The sequence below is a fragment of the Oncorhynchus nerka genome, linkage group LG22 (assembly GCF_034236695.1).
Source record: "Oncorhynchus nerka isolate Pitt River linkage group LG22, Oner_Uvic_2.0, whole genome shotgun sequence".
Lineage (NCBI taxonomy): Eukaryota > Metazoa > Chordata > Actinopteri > Salmoniformes > Salmonidae > Oncorhynchus > Oncorhynchus nerka.
This window is the reverse complement of record NC_088417.1, coordinates 7,062,358-7,086,569: the sequence shown is the minus strand read 5'-3', so window position 1 is coordinate 7,086,569 and position 24,212 is coordinate 7,062,358. Positions and strand designations below refer to the sequence as shown.

General features: G+C 49.1%; 1 protein-coding gene across 1 annotated transcript in view; it reads right to left on the bottom strand.

Annotated features, from left to right (window-relative positions):
* LOC115127600 (nuclear receptor coactivator 2-like) overlaps positions 1-24,212 on the bottom strand; it is a 352,732-nt gene that overhangs the window by 41,724 nt on the left and 286,796 nt on the right. The window contains exons 18-19 of the mRNA XM_065006881.1: positions 20,478-20,555; positions 20,053-20,308 (exon numbers count right to left, since the gene is read on the bottom strand). Of these exons, the coding sequence (XP_064862953.1) occupies positions 20,053-20,308; positions 20,478-20,555 (334 nt within the window). The remainder of the gene's footprint in view (positions 1-20,052; positions 20,309-20,477; positions 20,556-24,212) is intronic.

The window sequence follows — 24,212 nt, the reverse complement described above, 5'->3', positions numbered from 1 at the left end:
TGGCATCCGAGCCAGACCGAGGCTCCTGCGGTGGAGGAATGGGTACAGCGCTCCAAGGAGACCTGGAGGGCCATCCAGGAATCTCTACGACAAGCGAGTGGACGGCAGAAGAGGAGTGCTGACCGCCACCGCAGTGAGGGCCCCGTGTTTGTACTGGGGGACAGGGTCTGGCTCTCGACCCGAAACCTACCTCTCCGCTTGCCCTGCCGGAAGCTGGGTCCGCAGTGTGTAGGGCCCTTTAAAGTCCTGAGGAGAATAAACGAGGTGTGTTATCGATTACAACTCCCTTCCTATTATCGTATTAACCCCTCGTTTCATGTGTCTCTCCTCAGGCCGGTGGTAGCTGGTCCCCTGCAGGACAGTGAGGGTACCGGAGGTCCCTCCCCCTCTGGACATCGAGGGGACCTGGCGTACACGATCCGGGCCATTCTGGACTCAAGACGCCGGGTGAGGGGCCTGCAGTACCTCGTGGACTGGGAGGGGTACGGTCCGGAGGAGAGGTGCTGGGTACCGGTGAGGGACATCTTGGACCCATCCATGTTGAGGGATTTCCATCGCCTCCATCCGGATCGCCCTGCACCTCGTCCTCCGGGGCGACCTCGAGGCCGGTGTCGGTGCGCCGCGGGAGCCGTGCGTCAGGGGGGGGGGTACTGTCACGAGTCCGACTGAGGGTGTTTCCCCTTCCCGGGCGGGTGGCGCTCGGCGGTCGTCATCACCGGCCCATTAGCTGCCACTGATTGTTTTTCCTCCCCCTCCTTGTATGTTTAGTGGTAGCACCTGTTCTTGTTTAATTAGTTTGTCTTTATTAGACAGCCGGCCCGCCTGGTTGTTGTGCGGGATTATTTCATTGTAAACCTTCTCTGGCTCTGTTGTAGAGGTACGTGCTTAGTTGTGATTTTTTCAATTGTACTTTTTCCCTGTGTTTGGGAACATTACTTTTGTGAGCACCCTGTGTTGCGTTGGTGCTAGTAAAAGACGCCACAGCATTGAACTCTGTCTCCTGCATTTGACTCCACACCCACGACACCCGGAGCATTACAAGAATAATGTTCTGAACCGGTTCCAACCAGCAGAATAATGTTCTGAACCGGTTCCAACCAGCAGAATAATGTTCTGAACCGGTTCCAACCAGCAGAATAATGTTCTGAACCAGGTTCCAACCAGCAGAATAATGTTCTGAACCGGTTCCAACCAGCAGAATAATGTTCTGAACCAGTTCCAACCAGCAGAATAATGTTCTGAACCAGCAGAATAATGTTCTGAACCAGGTTCTGAACAACCAGCAGAATAATGTTCTGAACCGGTTCCAACCAGCAGAATAATGTTCTGAACCAGTTCCAACCAGCAGAATAATGTTCTGAACCAGGTTCCAACCAGCAGAATAATGTTCTGAACCGGGTCCAACCAGGAGAATAATGTGCTGAACCAGCAGAATAATGTTCTGAACCAGTTCCAACCAGCAGAATAATGTTCTGAACCGGTTCCAACCAGCAGAATAATGTTCTGAACCAGTTCCAACCAGCAGAATAATGTTCTGAACCAGGTCCAACCAGCAGAATAATGTTCTGAACCAGTTCCAACCAGCAGAATAATGTTCTGAACCAGCAGAATAATGTTCTGAACCAGTTCCAACCAGCAGAATAATGTTCTGAACCAGCAGAATAATGTTCTGAACCAGTTCCAACCAGCAGAATAATGTTCTGAACCAGTTCCAACCAGCAGAATAATGTTCTGAACCAGGTCCAACCAGCAGAGTAATGTTCTGAACTGGTTCCAACCAACAGAATAATGTTCTGAACCAGCAGAATAATGTTCTGAACCGGTTCCAACCAACAGAATAATGTTCTCAACCGGTTCCAACCAGTAGAATAATGTTCTGAACCAGCAGAATAATGTTCTGAACCAGTTTCCCACCAGTAGAATAATGTTCTGAACCAGTTCCAACCAGCAGAATAATGTTCTGAACCAGTTCCAACCAGCAGAATAATGTTCTGAACCAGCAGAATAATGTTCTGAACCGGTTCCAACCAGTAGAATAATGTTCTGAACCAGGTTCCAACCAGCAGAATAATGTTCTGAACCAGCAGTTCCAACCAGTAGAATAATGTTCTGAACCGGTTCCAACCAGCAGAATAATGTTCTGAACCAGCAGAATAATGTTCTGAACCGGGTCCAACCAGCAGAATAATGTTCTGAACCGGTTCCAACCAGTAGAATAATGTTCTGAACTGGGTCCAACCAGCAGAATAATGTTCTGAACCGGGTCCAACCAGCAGAATAATGTTCTGAACCGGTTCCAACCAGTAGAATAATGTTCTGAACCGGTCCATACAGTTCTTTCTGCCATTTTCGGTGAGTGTGAACATTTACCAGCCGAAAGTGAAAGAGAGAAAATGTGCAAATGAACCTGAGTTATGAGACATGCTTGTCTGAAGGAAAAGTAGAATGGAGAGGAGGACAACAGAGCTAGGAGGAAGAATAAGGGAATGTACGGTTCTACCGGTTTAGTACACAAGGGGGCGCCAAAACACACACACGAAAAAAAGCCAATTGTGCACCAACTTCCAGAATGCTAAACGAAATGAGCACAAGTAATAGTGAATTTCCATGGAGGCTGGTAGGAAGCACAGGGGCAAATGGCAGCTGTACAGATAACTCCAGAGCCCTCAAACACGGCAGAAAGCTAACAATCCATCTCCTTATTAATTCAGCCACTTACTTAGATAACTAACAAGCACCCATATACACAGCTGGAAGAGTATGGCTTAGACAGTTCTAACATACAGGGAAAGTATTCACACCCCTTGTCCTGCCCTTAGAGAGCCGTTTTATTTATCTATTTGGTTAGGTCAGGGTGTGATGTGGGTGGGCATTCTATGTTTTTTTTCTATGATTCTTTATTTCTATGTTTTGGCCGGGTATGGTTCTCAATCAGGGACAGCTGTCTATCGTTGTCTCTGATTGGGAATCATACTTAGGCGGCCCTTTTTCCCTCCTTCAGGGTGGGTAGTTGACTTTTGTTAGTGGCACTAGAGCCCTGTAAGCTTCACGGTTGTTTTTAATTTCTTGTTTTGTTGGCGACATTTGAAATAAAAAGAGAAAGGTACGGTCACCACGCTGCACTTTAGTCAACTTCTTTCCCCTTGACTTTTTCCACATATTGTTACAGACTTATTCTAAAATTGATGAAAATAATGTTCCTCTACACACAATGTCTCATAATGACAGAGAGAAAACTGGTTTTAATTTATTTTTGCAAATGTATTCAAAAAACAAAAACAGATATACCTTATCTACATTAGTATTCAGATGAGACTTGAAATTGAGCTCAGGTGCATCAAGTTTCCATTGATCATCCTTGAGATGTTCCTACAACTTGGAGTCCACCTGTGGTAAATTCAATTGATTGGTCATAATTTGGAAAGGCACACACCTGTCTATATAAGGTCCCACAGCTGACAGATGTCAGAGCAAAAACCAAGCTGTGAGGTCAAAGGAATTGTTGGTTGAGCTCAGAGACAGGATCGTGTCAAGTCACAGATCTGGGGAACGGTACCACAAAAATGTCTGCAGCATTGAAGGTCACCAAGAACTCAGTGGCCTCCATCATTCTTTAATGGAAGAAGTTTGGAACCACCAAGACTCTTCCTAGAGCTGGCCGCCCGGCCAAACTGACAAATTGGGGGAAAAGAGCCGAGTTCCTCTGTGGAGAGAACTGGGAGAACCTTCCAGAAGGACAACCATCTCTGCAGTACTCCACAAATCAGGCGTTTATGGTAGAGTGGCCAGACGGAAGCCACTCCTCAGTAAAGGCACATGACACCCCGTTTGGGGTTTGCAAAAAGGCACCTAAAGGACTATTCTCTGGTGTCATGAAACCAAGATTGAAAGCTTTGGCCTGAATGCCAAGCATCACGTCTGGAGGAAACCTGGCACCATCCCTACGGTGAAGCATGGTGGTGGCAGCATCATGCTGTGGGGATGTTTTTCAGCGGCAGGGACTGGGAGACTAGTTAGGATCGAGGGAAAGATGAATGGAACAAAGTACAGAGAGATCCTTGATGAAAACCTACTCCAGAGCGCTCAGGACCTCAGACTGGGGCGAAGGTTCACCTTCTAACAGGATAAGAACCCTAAGTACACAGCCAAGACAAGACAGGAGTGGCTTTGGGACAAGTCTCTGAATGTCCTTGAGTTGCCCAGCCAGAGCCCGGACTTGAACATCTCTGGAGAGACCTGAGAGACCTGAAAATAGCTCTGCAGCAACGCTCCCCATCCAACCTGACAGAGCTTGAGAGGATCTGTAGAGAAGAATGAGAGAAACTCCCCAAATACAGGTGTGCCAAGCTTGTAGCATCATACCCAAGAAGACTTGAGGATGTAATCGCTGCCAAAGGTGCTTCAACAGACAGAGTACTGAGTAAAGAGACTGAATACTCATGTAAATGTGACATTTCAGATTTTTTAAAAATATATCTGCAAAAATACCTGAAAACGTGTTTTTGATTTGTCATTATGGGGTATTGTATGTAGATTGATGAGGGAAAAAAACTATTTTAATCAATTTTAGAATAAGGCTGTAATGTAATAAAATGTGGACAAAGTCAAGGGGTCTGAATACTTTCTGAATGCACTGTATCTGATGGCAAAAATTTAGTAGTGAATTGTATGAAGGGTAACTTCATCACCTCATGTGTGTCGCACAACAGAGAGACTAACCAATATAAATACTGTAGAACTCTGTGGAGTCACCAGCTCCCAAAACAGAGAGACTAACCAATAGAAATACTGTAGAACTCTGTGGAGTCACCAGCTTCCACTTTCACAACAGAGAGACTAACCAATAGAAATACTGTAGAACTCTGTGGAGTCACCAGCTCCCACAACAGAGAGACTAACCAATAGAAATACTGTAGAACTCTGTGGAGTCACCAGCTCCCACTTTCACAAGAGAGACTAACCAATAGAAATACTGTAGAACTCTGTGGAGTCACCAGCTCCCACTTTCACAACAGAGAGACTAACCAATAGAAATACTGTAGAACTCTGTGGAGTCACCAGCTCCCACAACAGAGAGACTAACCAATAGAAATACTGTAGAACTCTGTGGAGTCACCAGCTCCCACAACAGAGAGACTAACCAATAGAAATACTGTAGAACTCTGTGGAGTCACCAGCTCCCACTTTCACAACAGAGAGACTAACCAATAGAAATACTGTAGAACTCTGTGGAGTCACCAGCTCCCAAAACAGAGAGACTAACCAATAGAAATACTATAGAACTCTGTGGAGTCACCAGCTCCCACTTTCACAACAGAGAGACTAACCAATAGAAATACTATAGAACTCTGTGGAGTCAACAGCTCCCACTTTCACAACAGAGAGACTAACCAATAGAAATACTGTAGAACTCTGTGGAGTCACCAGCTCCCACTTTCACAACAGAGATACTAACCAATAGAAATACTGTAGAACTCTGTGGAGTCACCAGCTTCCACTTTCACAACAGAGAGACTAACCAATAGAAATACTGTAGAACTCTGTGGAGTCACCAGCTCCCACTTTCACAACAGAGATACTAACCAATAGAAATACTGTAGAACTCTGTGGAGTCACCAGCTCCCACTTTCACAACAGAGATACTAACCAATAGAAATACTGTAGAACTCTGTGGAGTCACCAGCTTCCACTTTCACAACAGAGAGACTAACCAATAGAAATACTGTAGAACTCTGTGGAGTCACCAGCTCCACTTTCACAACAGAGATACTAACCAATAGAAATACTGTAGAACTCTGTGGAGTCACACAGCTTCCACTTTCACAACAGAGAGACTAACCAATAGAAATACTGTAGAACTCTGTGGGAGTCACCAGCTCCCACTTTCACAACAGAGACTAACCAATAGAAATACTATAGAACTCTGTGGAGTCACCAGCTCCCACAACAACTGTTCTGGGGAACTATTGACAAGCTACATAATGTAAAAATGATGTGATGGGTGACATGAAGAACGCAATCTGCTTGATCTCTTAGCATGTTGCACAAGTTGACTGTACGTATTTACTTATAGTGTATTGGATGCAGTGTCGCAGCGGTCTAAGACACTGCATCGCAGTGCCAGAGGCGTCACTACAGACCCTGGATCGATCCCAGGCTGTGTGGCAGTCGGCCACGACCGGGAGACCCATGAGGCGTTTCCTCCGACACGTTGGTGCGGCTGGCGTCAGGGTCAAGGGGGCAGTGTGTCACAGAAGCAGTGCGGCTTGGTTGGGTTGTGTTTCGGAGGACGCTACGGCTCGACCTTCGCCTCTCCCTGAGTCCGTGCACCAGTTACAGCGATGAGACAAGACTGGAACTACCAATATGGATACCCTGACAAAATTAGGGGTAAAAAAGTCAAAACGTCCAACAACAAAAAACCCTATATTGATGATACACACAAACCGTCACAACCCTATCACACACACCAACCCTATCACACACACCAACCCTATCACACACACCAACCCTATCACACACACCAACCCTATCACACACAACCTACACCAACCCTAATACACACACCAACCCTATCACACACACCAACCCTATCACACACACCAACCCTTCACACACACCAAACCTAATACACACACCAACCCTATCACACACACCAACCCTATCACACACACAACCCTATCACACACACCAACCCTATCACACACACCAACCCTATCACACACACCAACCCTATCACACACACCAACCCTAATACACAACACCAACCCTAATCACACACCAACCCTATCACACACACCAACCCTATCACACACACCAACCCTATCACACACACCAACCCTATCACACACACCAACCCTATCACACACACCAACCCTATCACACACACCAACCCTATCACACACACCAACCCTAATACACACACCAACCCTGTCACACACACAACCCTAATACACACCAACCCTAACACACCAATACACACACCAACCCTAATACACACACCAACCCTATCACACACACCAACCCTACACACACCAACCCTAATACACACACCAACCCTGTCACAACCAACCCTATCACACACACCAACCCTATCACACACACCAACCCTAATCACACACCAACCCTATCACACACACCCTACCACACCCTATCACACACACCAACCCTGTCACACACACAACCCTAACACACACCAGCCCTACACACCAACCCTAACACACACCAACCCTATCACACACACCAACCCTAATCACACAACCCTACACACCAACCCTGTCACACACACCAACCCTATCACACACACCAACCCTAATACACACCAACCCTGTCACACACACCAACCCTACACACACACACACACCAACCCTAATCACACACACCAACCCTACACACCAACCCTATCACACACACAACCCTGTCACACACACCAACCCTATCACACACACCAACCCTAATACACACCAACCCTGTCACACACACAACCCTATCACACACCCTGTCACACACCAACCCTGTCACACACACCAACCCTGTCACACACAACCAACCACTATCACACACACCAACCCTACACACACCAACCCTGTCACACACACCAACCCTAACCCACCAACCCTATCACACACACCAACCCTATCACATACACACACAACCCTATCACACACCAACCTATCACTAATCACACACACACAACCCTATCACACACCAACCCTATCACACACCAACCCTATCACACACAACCTATCACACACACCAACCCTGTCACACACACCAACCCTGTCACACACACCAACCCTGTCACACACACCAACCCTATCACACACACCCCACCCTGTCACACACACAACCCTATCACACACACCAACCCTATCACACACACCCTATCACACCACCAACCCTGTCACACACCAACCCTATCACACACCAACACACACCAACCCTGTCACACACACAACCCTATCACACACACCAACCCTGTCACAACACCACTGTCATCACACACACCAACCCTATCACACACACCCCTAACCCTGTCACACACCAACCCTATCACACACACCAACCCTATCACACACACCACACCCTAACACACACCAACCCTATCACACACCAACCCTGTCACCCTATCACACACACAACCCTAATACACACCAACCCTGTCACACACCAACCCTAATCACACACACCAACCCTATCACCACACCAGCCTAATCACACACCAACCCTGTCACACACCCCTGTCACACACACCAACCCTAATACACACCAACCCTGTCACACACACCAACCCTGTCACACACACCAACCCTCATCACACACACCAACCCTAATACACACCAACCCTATCAACAACCCTATCACACACCAACCCTATCACACACACCAACCCTACACACACCAACCCTAATACACCAGCCTGTCACACACCAACCCTAATCACACACCCACCACACAAACCCTGTCATCACACAACCCTGTCACACAACCCTATACACACCACCCTGTCACACAAACCCTAATCACACACACCAACCCTGTCACACACACCAACCCTAATACACACACCAACCCTGTCACACACACCAACCCTGTCACACACACCAACCCTATCACACACCAACACACACACAACCCTGTCACACACACCAACCCTAATCACACACACCAACCCTATCACACACCAACCCTAACCCTAACCACACACACCAACCCTATCACACACACCAACCCTGTCACACACACCAACCCTATCACACACACAACCCTGTCACACACACCAACCCTACACACACCAACCCTGTCACACACACCAACCCTACACACACCAACCCTATCACCCCCTATCACACACACCAACCCTGTCACACACACCAACCCTATCACACACCCAACCCTGTCACACACACCAACCCTATCACACACACCAACCCTATCACACACACCAACCCTAATCACACACACACAACCCTATCACACACACCCTATCACACACACCAACCCTATCACACACACCAACCCTATCACACACCCCGACCCTATCACACACCAACCCTGTCACACACCAACCCTATCACACACACCAACCCTATCACACACACCGACCCTATCACACACACAACCCTGTCACACACACCAACCCTATCACACCACCAACCCTGTCACACACACCACCCTATCACACACACCAACCCTGTCACACACACCCCTATCACACACACCAACCCTATCACACACACCAACCCTATCACACACACCAACCCTAATACACACCAACCCTGTCACACACACAACCCTATCACACACACCAACCCTATCACACACACCAACCCTATCACACACCAACCCTGTCACACACACCAACCCTATCACACACACCAACCCTGTCACACACACCAACCCTAATCACACACCAACCCTGTCACACACACCAACCCTATCACACACACCAACCCTATCACACACACCAACCCTGTCACAACCAACCCTGTCACACACACCAACACACCAACATACACACCAACCCTACACACACCACCCCCTATCACACACACCAACCTGTCCAACAACCAACCCCTATCACACACCAACCTATCACACACACCAACCCTATCACACACACCAACCTATGTCACACACACCAACCCTAATAACACCAACCCTATCACACACACCAACCCTATCACACACACCAACCCTACACACACACCAACCCTGTCACACACACCCTATCATACACACCAACCCTGTCACACACACCAACCCTAATACACACACCAACCCTATCACACACACCAACCCTATCACACACACCAACCCTATCACACACACCAACCCTATCACAACCAACCCTAATCACACCAACCCTATCACACACCAACCCTATCACACACACCAACCCTATCACACACACCAACCCTAATACACACACAACCCTATCACACACACCAACCCTGTCACACCTATCACACACACCAACCCTAATCACACACACAACCCTATCACACACACCAACCCTATCACACACACCAACCCTGTCACACACACAACCCTATCACACACACAACCCTAACACACCCAACCCTGTCACACACCAACCTATCACACACACCAACCCTATCACACACACCAACCCTGTCACACACACCAACCCTGTCACACACACCAACTATCACACCAATACCAACCCTGTCACACACACCAACCCTAATACACACACCAACCCTAATACACACACCAACCCTGTCACACACACCAACCCTAATCACACACCAACCCTATACACACACCAACCCTATCACACACACCAACCCTAATACACACCAACACACACCAACCCTATCACACACACCAACCCTAATACACACCAACCCTATCACACACACCAACCCTAATACACACACCAACCCTATCACACACACCAACCCTCACACACACCAACCCTAATACACACACCAACCCTATCACACACACCAACCCTAATCACACACCAACCCTATCACACACACCAACCCTAATCACACACCAACCCTATCACACACACCAACCCTAATACACACACCAACCCTATCACACACACCAACCTAATACACACACCAACCTATCACACACACCCCTATCACACACCAACCTGTCACACACACACACACACCCTATCACACACACAACCCCTCACACCAACACACACACCAACCCTGTCACACACACAACCCTAATCACACACACCAACCCTATCACACACACCAACCCTAACCCTAATACACACACAACCAACCCACACCAACCCTAATACACACACACCAACCTATCACACCAATCCTATCACACACACCAACCCTATCACACACCAATCCTATCACACACACAATCCTATCACACACACCAACCCTAATACACACCAACCCTATCACACACACCAACCCTATCACACACACCAATCCTATCACCACACCAACCATATCACACACACAACCCTATCACACACACCAACCCTATCACACACACCAACCCTATCACACACCAACCCTAATCACACACCAACCCTATCACACACACAACCCTATCACACACCAACCCTGTCACACACACCAACCTAATACACACACCAACCCTGTCACACACCAACCCTGTCACACACACCAACCCTATCACACACCAATCCTATCACACACCAACCTATCACACACCAACCCTGTCACACACACCAACCCTGTCACACACACCAACCCTATCACACACCAACCCTATCACACACACCAACCCTATCACACACACCAACCCTAATACACACCAACCCTATCACACACCAACCCTAATACATACACCAACCCTATCACACACACCAACCCTATCACACACACCAACCCTGTCCTACACACACACAACCCTAATACACACACAACCCTGTCACACACCCAACCCTATCACACACCAACCCTATCACACACACCAACCCTAATACACACACCAACCCTGTCACACACACCAACCCTAATCACACACACACCAACCCTGTCACACACCCTAATACCAACCCTAATACACACACCAACCCTATACACACACCCTGTCACCCTAACCCTTACACACACCAACCCTATCACACACAAACCCTATCACACACACCAACCCTAATACACACCAACCCTGTCACACACACCAACCCTATCACACACACCAACCCTATCACACACACCAACCCTATCACACACACCAACCCTATCACACACACCAACCCTGTCACACACCAACCCTATCACACACCAACCCTGTCACACACACCAACCCTATCACACACACCAACCCTGTCACACACACCAACCCTATCACACACACCAACCCTATCACACACACCAACCCTGTCACACACACCAACCCTGTCACACACCAACCCTAATACACACACCAACACACACCAACCCTGTCACACACACCAACCCTATCACACACACAACCCTATCACACACACCAACCCTATCACACACACCAACCCTATCACACACAACCCTGTCAACCCTGTCACACACACCAACCCTATCACACACACCAACCCTATCACACACACCAACCCTGTCACACACACCAACCCTGTCACACACACCAACCCTAATACACACCAACCCTGTCACACACACCAACCCTATCACACACACCAACCCTGTCACACACACCAACCCTAATACACACAACCAACACACCAACCCTGTCACACACACCAACCCTATCACACACACCAACCCTGTCACACACACCAACCCTAATCACACACACCAACCCTGTCACACACACCAACCCTGTCACACACACCAACCCTATCACACACACCAACCCTATCACACACACCAACCCTGTCACACACAACCCTGTCACAACCCTGTCACACACAACCCTAATACACACACCAACCCTATCACACACACCAACCCTATCACACACACCAACCCTATCACACACACCAACCCTATCACACACACCAACCCTATCACACACACCAACCCCTATCACACACAACCTATCACACACAACCCTAATACACACACCAACCCTATCACACACACCAACCCTAATCACACACAACCCTATCACACACACCAACCCTATCACACACACCAACCCTGTCACACACTATCACACACACCAACCCTGTCACACACACCAACCCTGTCACACACACCAACCCTGTCACACACACCAACCCTATCACACACAACCCTATCACACACACCAACCCTGTCACACACCACCCTATCACACACACCAACCCTAATACACACACCAACCCTGTCACACACACAACCCTATCAACACCAACCCTATCACACACACCAACCCTAATCACACAACCCTACAACCTATCACACACACCAACCCTATCACACCACCAACCCTATCACACAACCCTACCACCCAACCCTAACACACACAACCCTATCACACACACCAACCCTGTCACACACACCAACCCTATCACACACCAACCCTAATCACACACACAACCCTATCACACACACCAACCCTGTCACACACACCAACCCTGTCACACACACACACAACCCTATCACACACACCAACCCTGTCACACACAACCCTATCACAACCCAACCCTAATACACACACCAACCCTACACACACCAACCCTGTCACACACACCAACCCTATCACACACACCAACCCTAATCACACACACCAACCCTATCACACACCAACCCTATCACACACACCAACCCTAATCACACACACCAACCCTAATACACACACCAACCCTAATCACACCAACCCTGTCACACACACCAACCCTAATACACACACCAACCCTATCACACACCAACCCTATCACACACACCAACCCTATCACACACACCAACCCTATCACACACACCAACCCTATCACACACCAACCCTGTCACACACCAACCCTAACACCCAACCCTGTCACACACACCAACCCTATCACACACACCAACCCTGTCACACACACCAACCCTACACACACAACCCTATCACACACACCAACCCTATCACACACACCAACCCTAATACACACCTGACACACCAACCCTATCACACACACCAACCCTGTCACACACACCAACCCTAATACACACACCAACCCTATCACACACACCAACCCTAATCACACACCAACCCTGTCACACACACAACCCTATCACACACACCAACCCTATCACACACACCAACCCTATCACACACACCAACCCTGTCACACACACCAACCCTGTCACACACACCAACCCTATCACACACCAACCCTGTCACACACACCAACCCTATCACACACACCAACCCTACACACACCAACCCTGTCACACACACCAACCCTGTCACACACACCAACCCTAATACACACACCAACCCTGTCACACACACAACCCTATCACACACACCAACCCTGTCACACACACCAACCCTAATACACACACCAACCCTATCACACACACCAACCCTGTCACACACACCAACCCTAATACACACACCAACCCTATCACACACACAACCCTATCACACACACCAACCCTAACACACACCAACCCTGTCACACACACCAACCCTATCACACACACCAACCCTGTCACACACACCAACCCTATCACACACACCAACCCTGTCACACACACCAACCCTGTCACACACACCAACCCTGTCACACACACCAACCCTAATACACACACCAACCCTGTCACACACACCAACCCTATCACACACACCAACCCTATCACACACACCAACCCTAATACACACACCAACCCTATACACACACCAACCCTATCACACACACCAACCCTAATACACACACCAACCCTATCACACACACCAACCCTAATACACACACCAACCCTGTCACACACAACCCTACACACCAACCCTAATCACACACACCAACCCTATCACACACAACCCTGTCACACAACCCTATCACACACACCAACCCTATCACACACACCAACCCTATCACACACACCAACCCTATCACACACACCAACCCTATCACACACACCAACCCTAATACACACACCAACCCTATCACACACACAACCCTATCACACACACCAACCCTATCACACACACCAACCCTAATACACACACCAACCCTATCACACACACCAACCCTAATACACACACCAACCCTATCACACACACCAACCCTATCACACACACCAACCCTTATCACACACACCAACCCTAATACACACCAACCCTATCACACACCAACCCTAATACACACACCAACCCTATCACACACACCAACCCTAATACACACACCAACCCTGTCACACACACCAACCCTATCACACACACCAACCCTATCACACACACCAACCCTATACACACAACCCTATCACACACACCAACCCTAATACACACACCAACCCTGTCACACACCAACCCTATCACACACACCAACCCTGTCACACACACCAACCCTATCACACACACCAACCCTATCACACACACCAACCCTATCACACACACCAACCCTATCACACACACCAACCCTATCACACACACCAACCCTATCACACACACCAACCCTAATACACACACCAACCCTAATAGACACACAACCCTAATCACACACACCAACCCTGTCACACACACAACCCTATCACACACACCAACCCTATCACACACACCAACCCTATCACACACACCAACCCTGTCACATACACCAACACTAATCACACACACCAACCCTATCACACACACAACCCTGTCACACACACCAACCCTAATACACACACCAACCCTGTCACACACACCAACCCTATCACACACACCAACCCTATCACACACCAATCCTATCACACACCAACCCTATCACACACACAACCCTGTCACACACACCAACCCTGTCACACACACCAACCCTATCACACACCAACCCTATCACACACACCAACCCTATCACACACACCAACCCTAATACACACCAACCTGTCACACACACCAACCCTAATACACACACCAACCCTATCACACACACCAACCCTATCACACACCAACCCTGTCACACACACCAACCCTAATACACACACCAACCCTAATACACACCAACCCTGTCACACACCAACCCTATCACACACCAACCCTGTCACACACACCAACCCTGTCACACACACCAACCCTGTCACACACACCAACCCTAATACACACACAACCCTGTCACACACACCCAACCCTGTCACACACACCAACCCTAATACACACACCAACCCTAATACACACACCAACCCTATCACACACACCAACCCTGTCACACACCAACCCTAATACACACACCAACCCTATCACACACACCAACCCTATCACACACAACCAACCCTAATACACACCAACCCTATCACACACACCAACCCTAACCCTCACACACACCAACCCTAACACACACCAACCCTGTCACACACACCAACCCTATCACACACACCAACCCTATCACACACACCAACCCTATCACACACACCAACCCTGTCACACACACCAACCCTATCACACACACCAACCCTATCACACACACCAACCCTATCACACACACCAACCCTGTCACACACCAACCCTGTACACACACCAACCCTAATACAACACCTCAACCCTATCACACACACCAACCCTGTTCACACACACCAACCCTATCACACACACCAACCCTATCACACACACCAACCCTATCACACACACCAACCCTATCACACACACAACCCTGTCACACACACAACCCTATCACACACACCAACCCTATCACACACACCAACCCTGTCACACACACACAACCCTATCACACACACCAACCCTAATAACACACAACCCTATCACACACACCAACCCTGTCACACACACCAACCCTGTCACACACACCAACCCTAATACACACACCAACCCTATCACACACACCAACCCTATCACACACCAACCCTGTCACACACACCAACCCCCTCACACACACAACCCTAATACACACCAACCCTGTCACACACACCAACCCTAACCTTTATCACACCAAACCCTATCACACACACCCCTATCACACACACAACCCTATCACACACCAACCCTAATCACACACACCAACCCTGTCACACACACCAACCCTATCACACACACCAACCCTGTCACACACACCAACCCTAATACACACACCAACCCTGTCACACACACCAACCCTATCACACACACCAACCCTATCACACACACCAACCCTAATCACACACACCAACCCTATCACACACACCAACCCTGTCACACACACCAACCCTATCACACACACCAACCCTATCACACACACCAACCCTATCACACACCAACCCTAATACACACACCAACCCTAATACACACACCAACCCTAATACACACACCAACCCTGTCACACACACCAACCCTAATACACACACCAACCCTATCACACACACCAACCCTGTCACACACACCAACCCTATCACACACACCAACCCTGTCACACACACCAACCCTATCACACACACCAACCCTGTCACACACACCAACCCTGTCACACACACCAACCCTGTCACACACACCAACCCTAATACACACACCAACCCTGTCACACACACCAACCCTAATACACACACCAACCCTATCACACACACCAACCCTAATACACACACCAACCCTAATACACACACCAACCCTATCACACACACCAACCCTATCACACACACCAACCCTAATACACACACCAACCCTAATACACACCAACCCTGTCACACACACCAACCCTATCACACACACCAACCCTATCACACACACAACCCTATCACACACACCAACCCTGTCACACACACCAACCCTATCACACACACAACCCTGTCACACACACCAACCCTATCACACACACCAACCCTGTCACACACACCAACCCTGTCACACACACCAACCCTGTCACACACACCAACCCTAATACACACACCAACCCTAATACACACACAACCCTATCACACACACCAACCCTGTCACACACACCAACCCTATCACACACACCAACCCTGTCACACACACAACCCTATCACACACACCAACCCTGTCACACACACCAACCCTGTCACACACACCAACCCTGTCACACACACCAACCCTATTACACACACCAACCCTGTCACACACACCAACCCTAATACACACACCAACCCTATCACACACACCAACCCTAATACACACACCAACCCTAATACACACACCAACCCTATCACACACACCAACCCTATCACACACACCAACCCTAATACACACACCAACCCTAATACACACCAACCCTGTCACACACACCAACCCTATCACACACACCAACCCTATCACACACACCAACCCTATCACACACCAACCCTGTCACACACACCAACCCTATCACACACACCAACCCTATCACACACACCAACCCTAATCACACACACCAACCCTATCACACACCAACCCTGTCACACACACCAACCCTATCACACACACCAACCCTGTCACACACACAACCCTAATACACACACCAACCCTAATACACACCAACCCTGTCACACACCAACCCTATCACACACACCAACCCTATCACACACACCAACCCTATCACACACACCAACCCTATCACACACCAACCCTGTCACACACACCAACCCTATCACACACACCAACCCTGTCACACACACCAACCCTATCACACACACCAACCCTGTCACACACACCAACCCTGTCACACACACCAACCCTGTCACACACACCAACCCTAATCACACACACCAACCCTAACACACACCAACCCTAATACACACACCAACCCTAATACACACACCAACCCTAATCACACACACCAACCCTATCACACACACCAACCCTATCACACACACCAACCCTATCACACACACCAACCCTATCACACACACCAACCCTAACCCTCACACACACCAACCCTAATACACACACCAACCCTAATACACACACCAACCCTGTCACACACCAACCCTAATACACACACAACCCTAATACACACACCAACCCTGTCACACACACCAACCCTGTCACACACCAACCCTGTCACACACACCAACCCTGTCACACACACCAACCCTAATCACACACACCAACCCTGTCACACACACCAACCCTAATACACACACCAACCCTGTCACACACCAACCCTAATACACACACCAACCCTATCACACACACCAACCCTAATCACACACACCAACCCTAATCACACACACCAACCCTAATCACACACACCAACCCTATCACACACACCAACCCTGTCACACACACCAACCCTAATACACACACTAACCCTGTCACACACACCAACCCTATCACACACCAACCCTAATACACACACCAACCCTGTCACACACACCAACCCTATCACACACACCAACCCTATCACACACACCAACCCTAATACACACACCAACCCTATCACACACACCAACCCTATCACACACACCAACCCTATCACACACACCAACCCTAATACACACACCAACCCTAATACACACACCAACCCTAATACACACACCAACCCTATCACACACACCAACCCTATCACACACACCAACCCTATCACACACACCAACCCTAATACACACCAACCCTATCACACACACCAACCCTAATACACACACCAACCCTATCACACACACCAACCCTAATACACACACCAACCCTGTCACACACACCAACCCTATCACACACACCAACCCTATCACACACACCAACCCTATCACACACACCAACCCTATCACACACACCAACCCTAATACACACACCAACCCTGTCACACACACCAACCCTATCACACACACCAACCCTGTCACACACACCAACCCTGTCACACACACCAACCCTGTCACACACACCAACCCTATCACACACACCAACCCTGTCACACACACCAACCCTATCACACACACACCAACCCTATCACACACACCAACCCTAATACACACACCAACCCTAATAGACACCAACCCTAATACACACACCAACCCTGTCACACACACCAACCCTATCACACACACCAACCCTATCACACACACCAACCCTATCACACACACCAACCCTAATACACACACCAACCCTAATACACACCAACCCTAATACACACACCAACCCTATCACACACACCAACAAGGGGTTTGGTTAGTGGGTTATAAGGCCGTTTGGGAACTGAAAGGCACTGAGCTGCTGTATATGAGGGCTGACTACAGCCCCAAACTGTCCTGCACCCGCCATCATCATCTGGGAGAGCCATGCAGGGGGCAGAGAGAGGAGGGCAGGCTGGGGGAGAGGGGGGAGGAGAAGGGGCTGGTAGAGGGTTGAGGAGGAGGAGGAGGAGGAGGAGGAGGAGGGGCTGGTAGAGGGGTGAGGAGGAGGAGGAGGAGGAGGGGGGGGTGAAGCCAGGGGCTGGTAGAGGGTTGAGGAGGAGGAGGAGGAGGAGGAGGGGGAGGAGGAGGGGGAGGAGGGGCTGGTAGAGGGGTGAGGAGGAGGAGGAGGAGGAGGAGGAGGAGGGGGTGAAGCCAGGGGCTGGGCCTGTACTGGTACCGTAGCTGGGTGGGAAGGGGAACTGCTGAGGGTTGGTGGTCTGGGGGATCCGGGGGTTACTCAGCTCTCCTGATTGGCCACTTGCAGCAGCCATGTTGGCGGCGGCCATATTGGGAGGTAGGTTGAGTCCCTGGGCTCTCATCACCATGTTCCTCTGTTGTTGTTGTTGTCTCTGGTGCTCCAGCTGGCGCTGTCTGAGGTGGTTACTGAGCAGCTCACGCTGACGCTGGGCTAACATCTGAGCATTGATGGTCCCCTGGAGGGAGAGGGGGAGAAAGTGATTGAACTAGATGTTTCTTACAAAAATGTTATGCTGAATTAAATAACATTTCTATCATATTACATTACTATGTGAGAATCTCAGTAAATTACCTGGTTGGGATGTTGGACTGTAGAGGGTCATATTGATATATAATCTCAGTTACCTGGTTGGGGTTGTTGGACTGTAAAGTTGGGTTCATATTGGACACTCCACTCATCTGGATCATCATTGGCTGGCGGTTCTGAGGAGAACAGGTTACCAGGTATGTTAACGATAAACACTTTAAAAGGAGTAGCTAGCCTACTAGCCAGTTAAACAATGATGAGACATTCATTTGTATACTTCCCTGTCATTCTACTGATTAACCAACAGGGAGCCAGTGCACCAAGACCAACTTGCTATTCAACCATTATAGGCAAACATCGAGCCCACAGTGATGACCTACCAACACATCAAACCCACAGTGATCCAAACATCGAGCCCACAGTGATGACCTGCCAACACATCGAGCCCACAGTGATCCAAACATAAAACCCACAGTGATGACCTACCAACACATCAAACCCACAGTGATGACCTACCAACACATCAAACCCACAGTGATGACCTGTGTTCTGTGTTCTCTACCATTCCCCAGTCTGTGTTCTCTACCATTCCCCAGTCTGTGTTCTCTACCATTCCCCAGTCTGTGTTCTCTACCATTCCCCAGTCTGTGTTCTCTACCATTCCCCAGTCTGTGTTCTCTACCATTCCCCAGTCTGTGTTCTGTACCATTCCCCAGTCTGTGTTCTGTACCATTCCCCAGTCTGTGTTCTCTACCCTTCCCCAGTCTGTGTTCTGTACCATTCCTCAGTCTGTGTTCTGTACCATTCCCCAGTCTGTGTTCTCTACCATTCCCCAGTCTGTGTTCTCTACCATTCCCCAGTCTGTGTTCTCTACCATTCCCCAGTCTGTGTTCTGTACCATTCCCCAGTCTGTGTTCTCTACCATTCCCCAGTCTGTGTTCTCTACCATTCCCCAGTCTGTGTTCTCCCCAGTCTGTGTTCTCTACCATTCCTCAGTCTGTGTTCTCTACCATTCCCCAAGTCTGTGTTCTCTACCATTCCCCAGTCTGTGTTCTCTACCATTCCCCAGTCGGTGTTCTCTACCATTCCCCAGTCTGTGTTCTCTACCATTCCCCAGTCTGTGTTCTCTACCATTCCCCAGTCTGTGTTCTCTACCATTCCCCAGTCTGTACCATTCCCCAGTCTGTGTTCTCTACCATTCCCCAGTCTGTACCATTCCCCAGTCTGTGTTATGTACCATTCCCCAGTCTGTACCATTCCCCAGTCTGTGTTCTCTAGCATTCCCCAGTCTGTGTTCTCTAGCATTCCCCAGTCTGTGTCCTCTACCATTCCCCAGTCTGTGTTCTGTACCATTCCCCAGTCTGTGTTCTGTACCATTCCCCAGTCTGTGTTCTCTACCATTCCCCAGTCTGTGTTCTCTACCATTTCCCAGTCTGTGTTCACTACCATTCCCCAGTCTGTACCATTCCCCAGTCTGTGTTCCCTACCATTCCCCAGTCTGTTTTCTGTACCATTCCCCAGTCTGTGTTCTCTACCATTCCCCAGTCTGTGTTCTCTACCATTCCCCAGTCTGTGTTCTCTACCATTCCCCAGTCTGTGTTCTCTACCATTCCCCAGTCTGTACCATTCCACAGTCTGTGTTCTCTACCATTCCCCAGTCTGTACCATTCCCCAGTCTGTGTTCTGTACCATTCCCCAGTCTGTGTTTTCTACCATTCCCCAGTCTGTGTTCTCTACCATTCCCCAGTCTGTGTTCTCTACCATTCCCCAGTCTGTGTTCTCTACCATTCCCCAGTCTGTGTTCTCTACCATTCCCCAGTCTGTACCATTCCCCAGTCTGTGTTCTCTACCATTCCCCAGTCTGTACCATTCCCCAGTCTGTGTTCTCTACCATTCCCCAGTCTGTGTTCTCTACCATTCCACAGTCTGTGTTCTCTACCATTCCCCAGTCTGTGTTCTCTACCATTCCCCAGTCTGTGTTCTCTACCATTCCCCAGTCTCTACCATTCCCCAGTCTGTGTTATCTACCATTCCCCAGTCTGTACCATTCCCCAGTCTGTGTTCTGTACCATTCCCCAGTCTGTACCATTCCCCAGTCTGTGTTCTCTAGCATTCCCCAGTCTGTGTTCTCTAGCATTCCCCAGTCTCTACCATTCCCCAGTCTGTGTTATCTACCATTCCCCAGTCTGTACCATTCCCCAGTCTGTGTTCTCTACCATTCCCCAGTCTGTGTTCTCTACCATTCCCCAGTCTCTACCATTCCCCAGTCTGTGTTATCTACCATTCCCCAGTCTGTACCATTCCCCAGTCTGTGTTCTGTACCATTCCCCAGTCTGTACCATTCCCCAGTCTGTGTTCTCTAGCATTCCCCAGTCTGTGTTCTCTAGCATTCCCCAGTCTGTGTCCTCTACCATTCCCCAGTCTGTGTTCTTCCCCAGTCTGTGTTCTGTACCATTCCCCAGTCTGTGTTCTGTACCATTCCCCAGTCTGTGTTCTGTACCATTCCCCAGTCTGTGTTCTCTACCATTCCCCAGTCTGTGTTCTGTACCATTCCCCAGTCTGTGTTCTGTACCATTCCCCAGTCTGTGTTCTGTACCATTCCCCAGTCTGTGTTCTCTACCATTCCCCAGTCTGTGTTCTCTACCATTCCCCAGTCTGTGTTCTCTACCATTTCCCAGTCTGTGTTCACTACCATTCCCCAGTCTGTACCATTCCCCAGTCTGTGTTCCCTACCATTCCCCAGTCTGTTTTCTGTACCATTCCCCAGTCTGTGTTCTCTACCATTCCCCAGTCTGTGTTCTCTACCATTCCCCAGTCTGTGTTCTCTACCATTCCCCAGTCTGTGTTCTCTACCATTCCCCAGTCTGTACCATTCCCCAGTCTGTGTTCTCTACCATTCCCCAGTCTGTGTTCTCTACCATTCCCCATTCCCCCAGTCTGTGTTCTCTACCATTCCCCAGTCTGTGTTCTCTACCATTCCCCAGTCTGTGTTCTCTACCATTCCCCAGTCTGTGTTCTCTACCATTCCCCTGTGTTCTCTAGTCTGTGTTCTCTACCATTCCCCAGTCTGTGTTCTCTACCATTCCCCAGTCTGTGTTCTCTACCATTCCCCAGTCTGTGTTCTCTACCATTCCCCAGTCTGTGTTCTCTACCATTCCCCAGTCTGTGTTCTGTACCATTCCCCAGTCTGTACCATTCCCCAGTCTGTGTTCTCTACCATTCCCCAGTCTGTGTTCTCTACCATTCCCCAGTCGGTGTTCTCTACCATTCACCAGTCTGTGTTCTCTACCATTCCCCAGTCTGTGTTCTCTACCATTCCCCAGTCTGTGTTCTCTACCATTCCCCAGTCTGTGTTCTCTACCATTTCCCAGTCTGTGTTCACTACCATTCCCCAGTCTGTACCATTCCCCAGTCTGTGTTCTCTACCATTCCCCAGTCTGTGTTCTGTACCATTCCCCAGTCTGTGTTCTCTACCATTCCCCAGTCTGTGTTCTCTACCATTCCCCAGTCTGTGTTCTCTACCATTCCCCAGTCTGTACCATTCCCCAGTCTGTGTTCTCTACCATTCCCCAGTCTGTGTTCTCTACCATTCCCCAGTCTGTGTTCTCTACCATTCCCCAGTCTGTACCATTCCCCCGTCTGTGTTCTCTACCATTCCCCAGTCTGTGTTCTGTACCATTCCCCAGTCTGTGTTCTCTACCATTCCCCAGTCTGTGTTCTCTACCATTCCCCAGTCTGTGTTCTCTACCATTCCCCAGTCTGTGTTCTCTACCATTCCCCAGTCTGTGTTCTCTACCATTCCCCAGTCTGTGTTCTCTACCATTCCCCAGTCT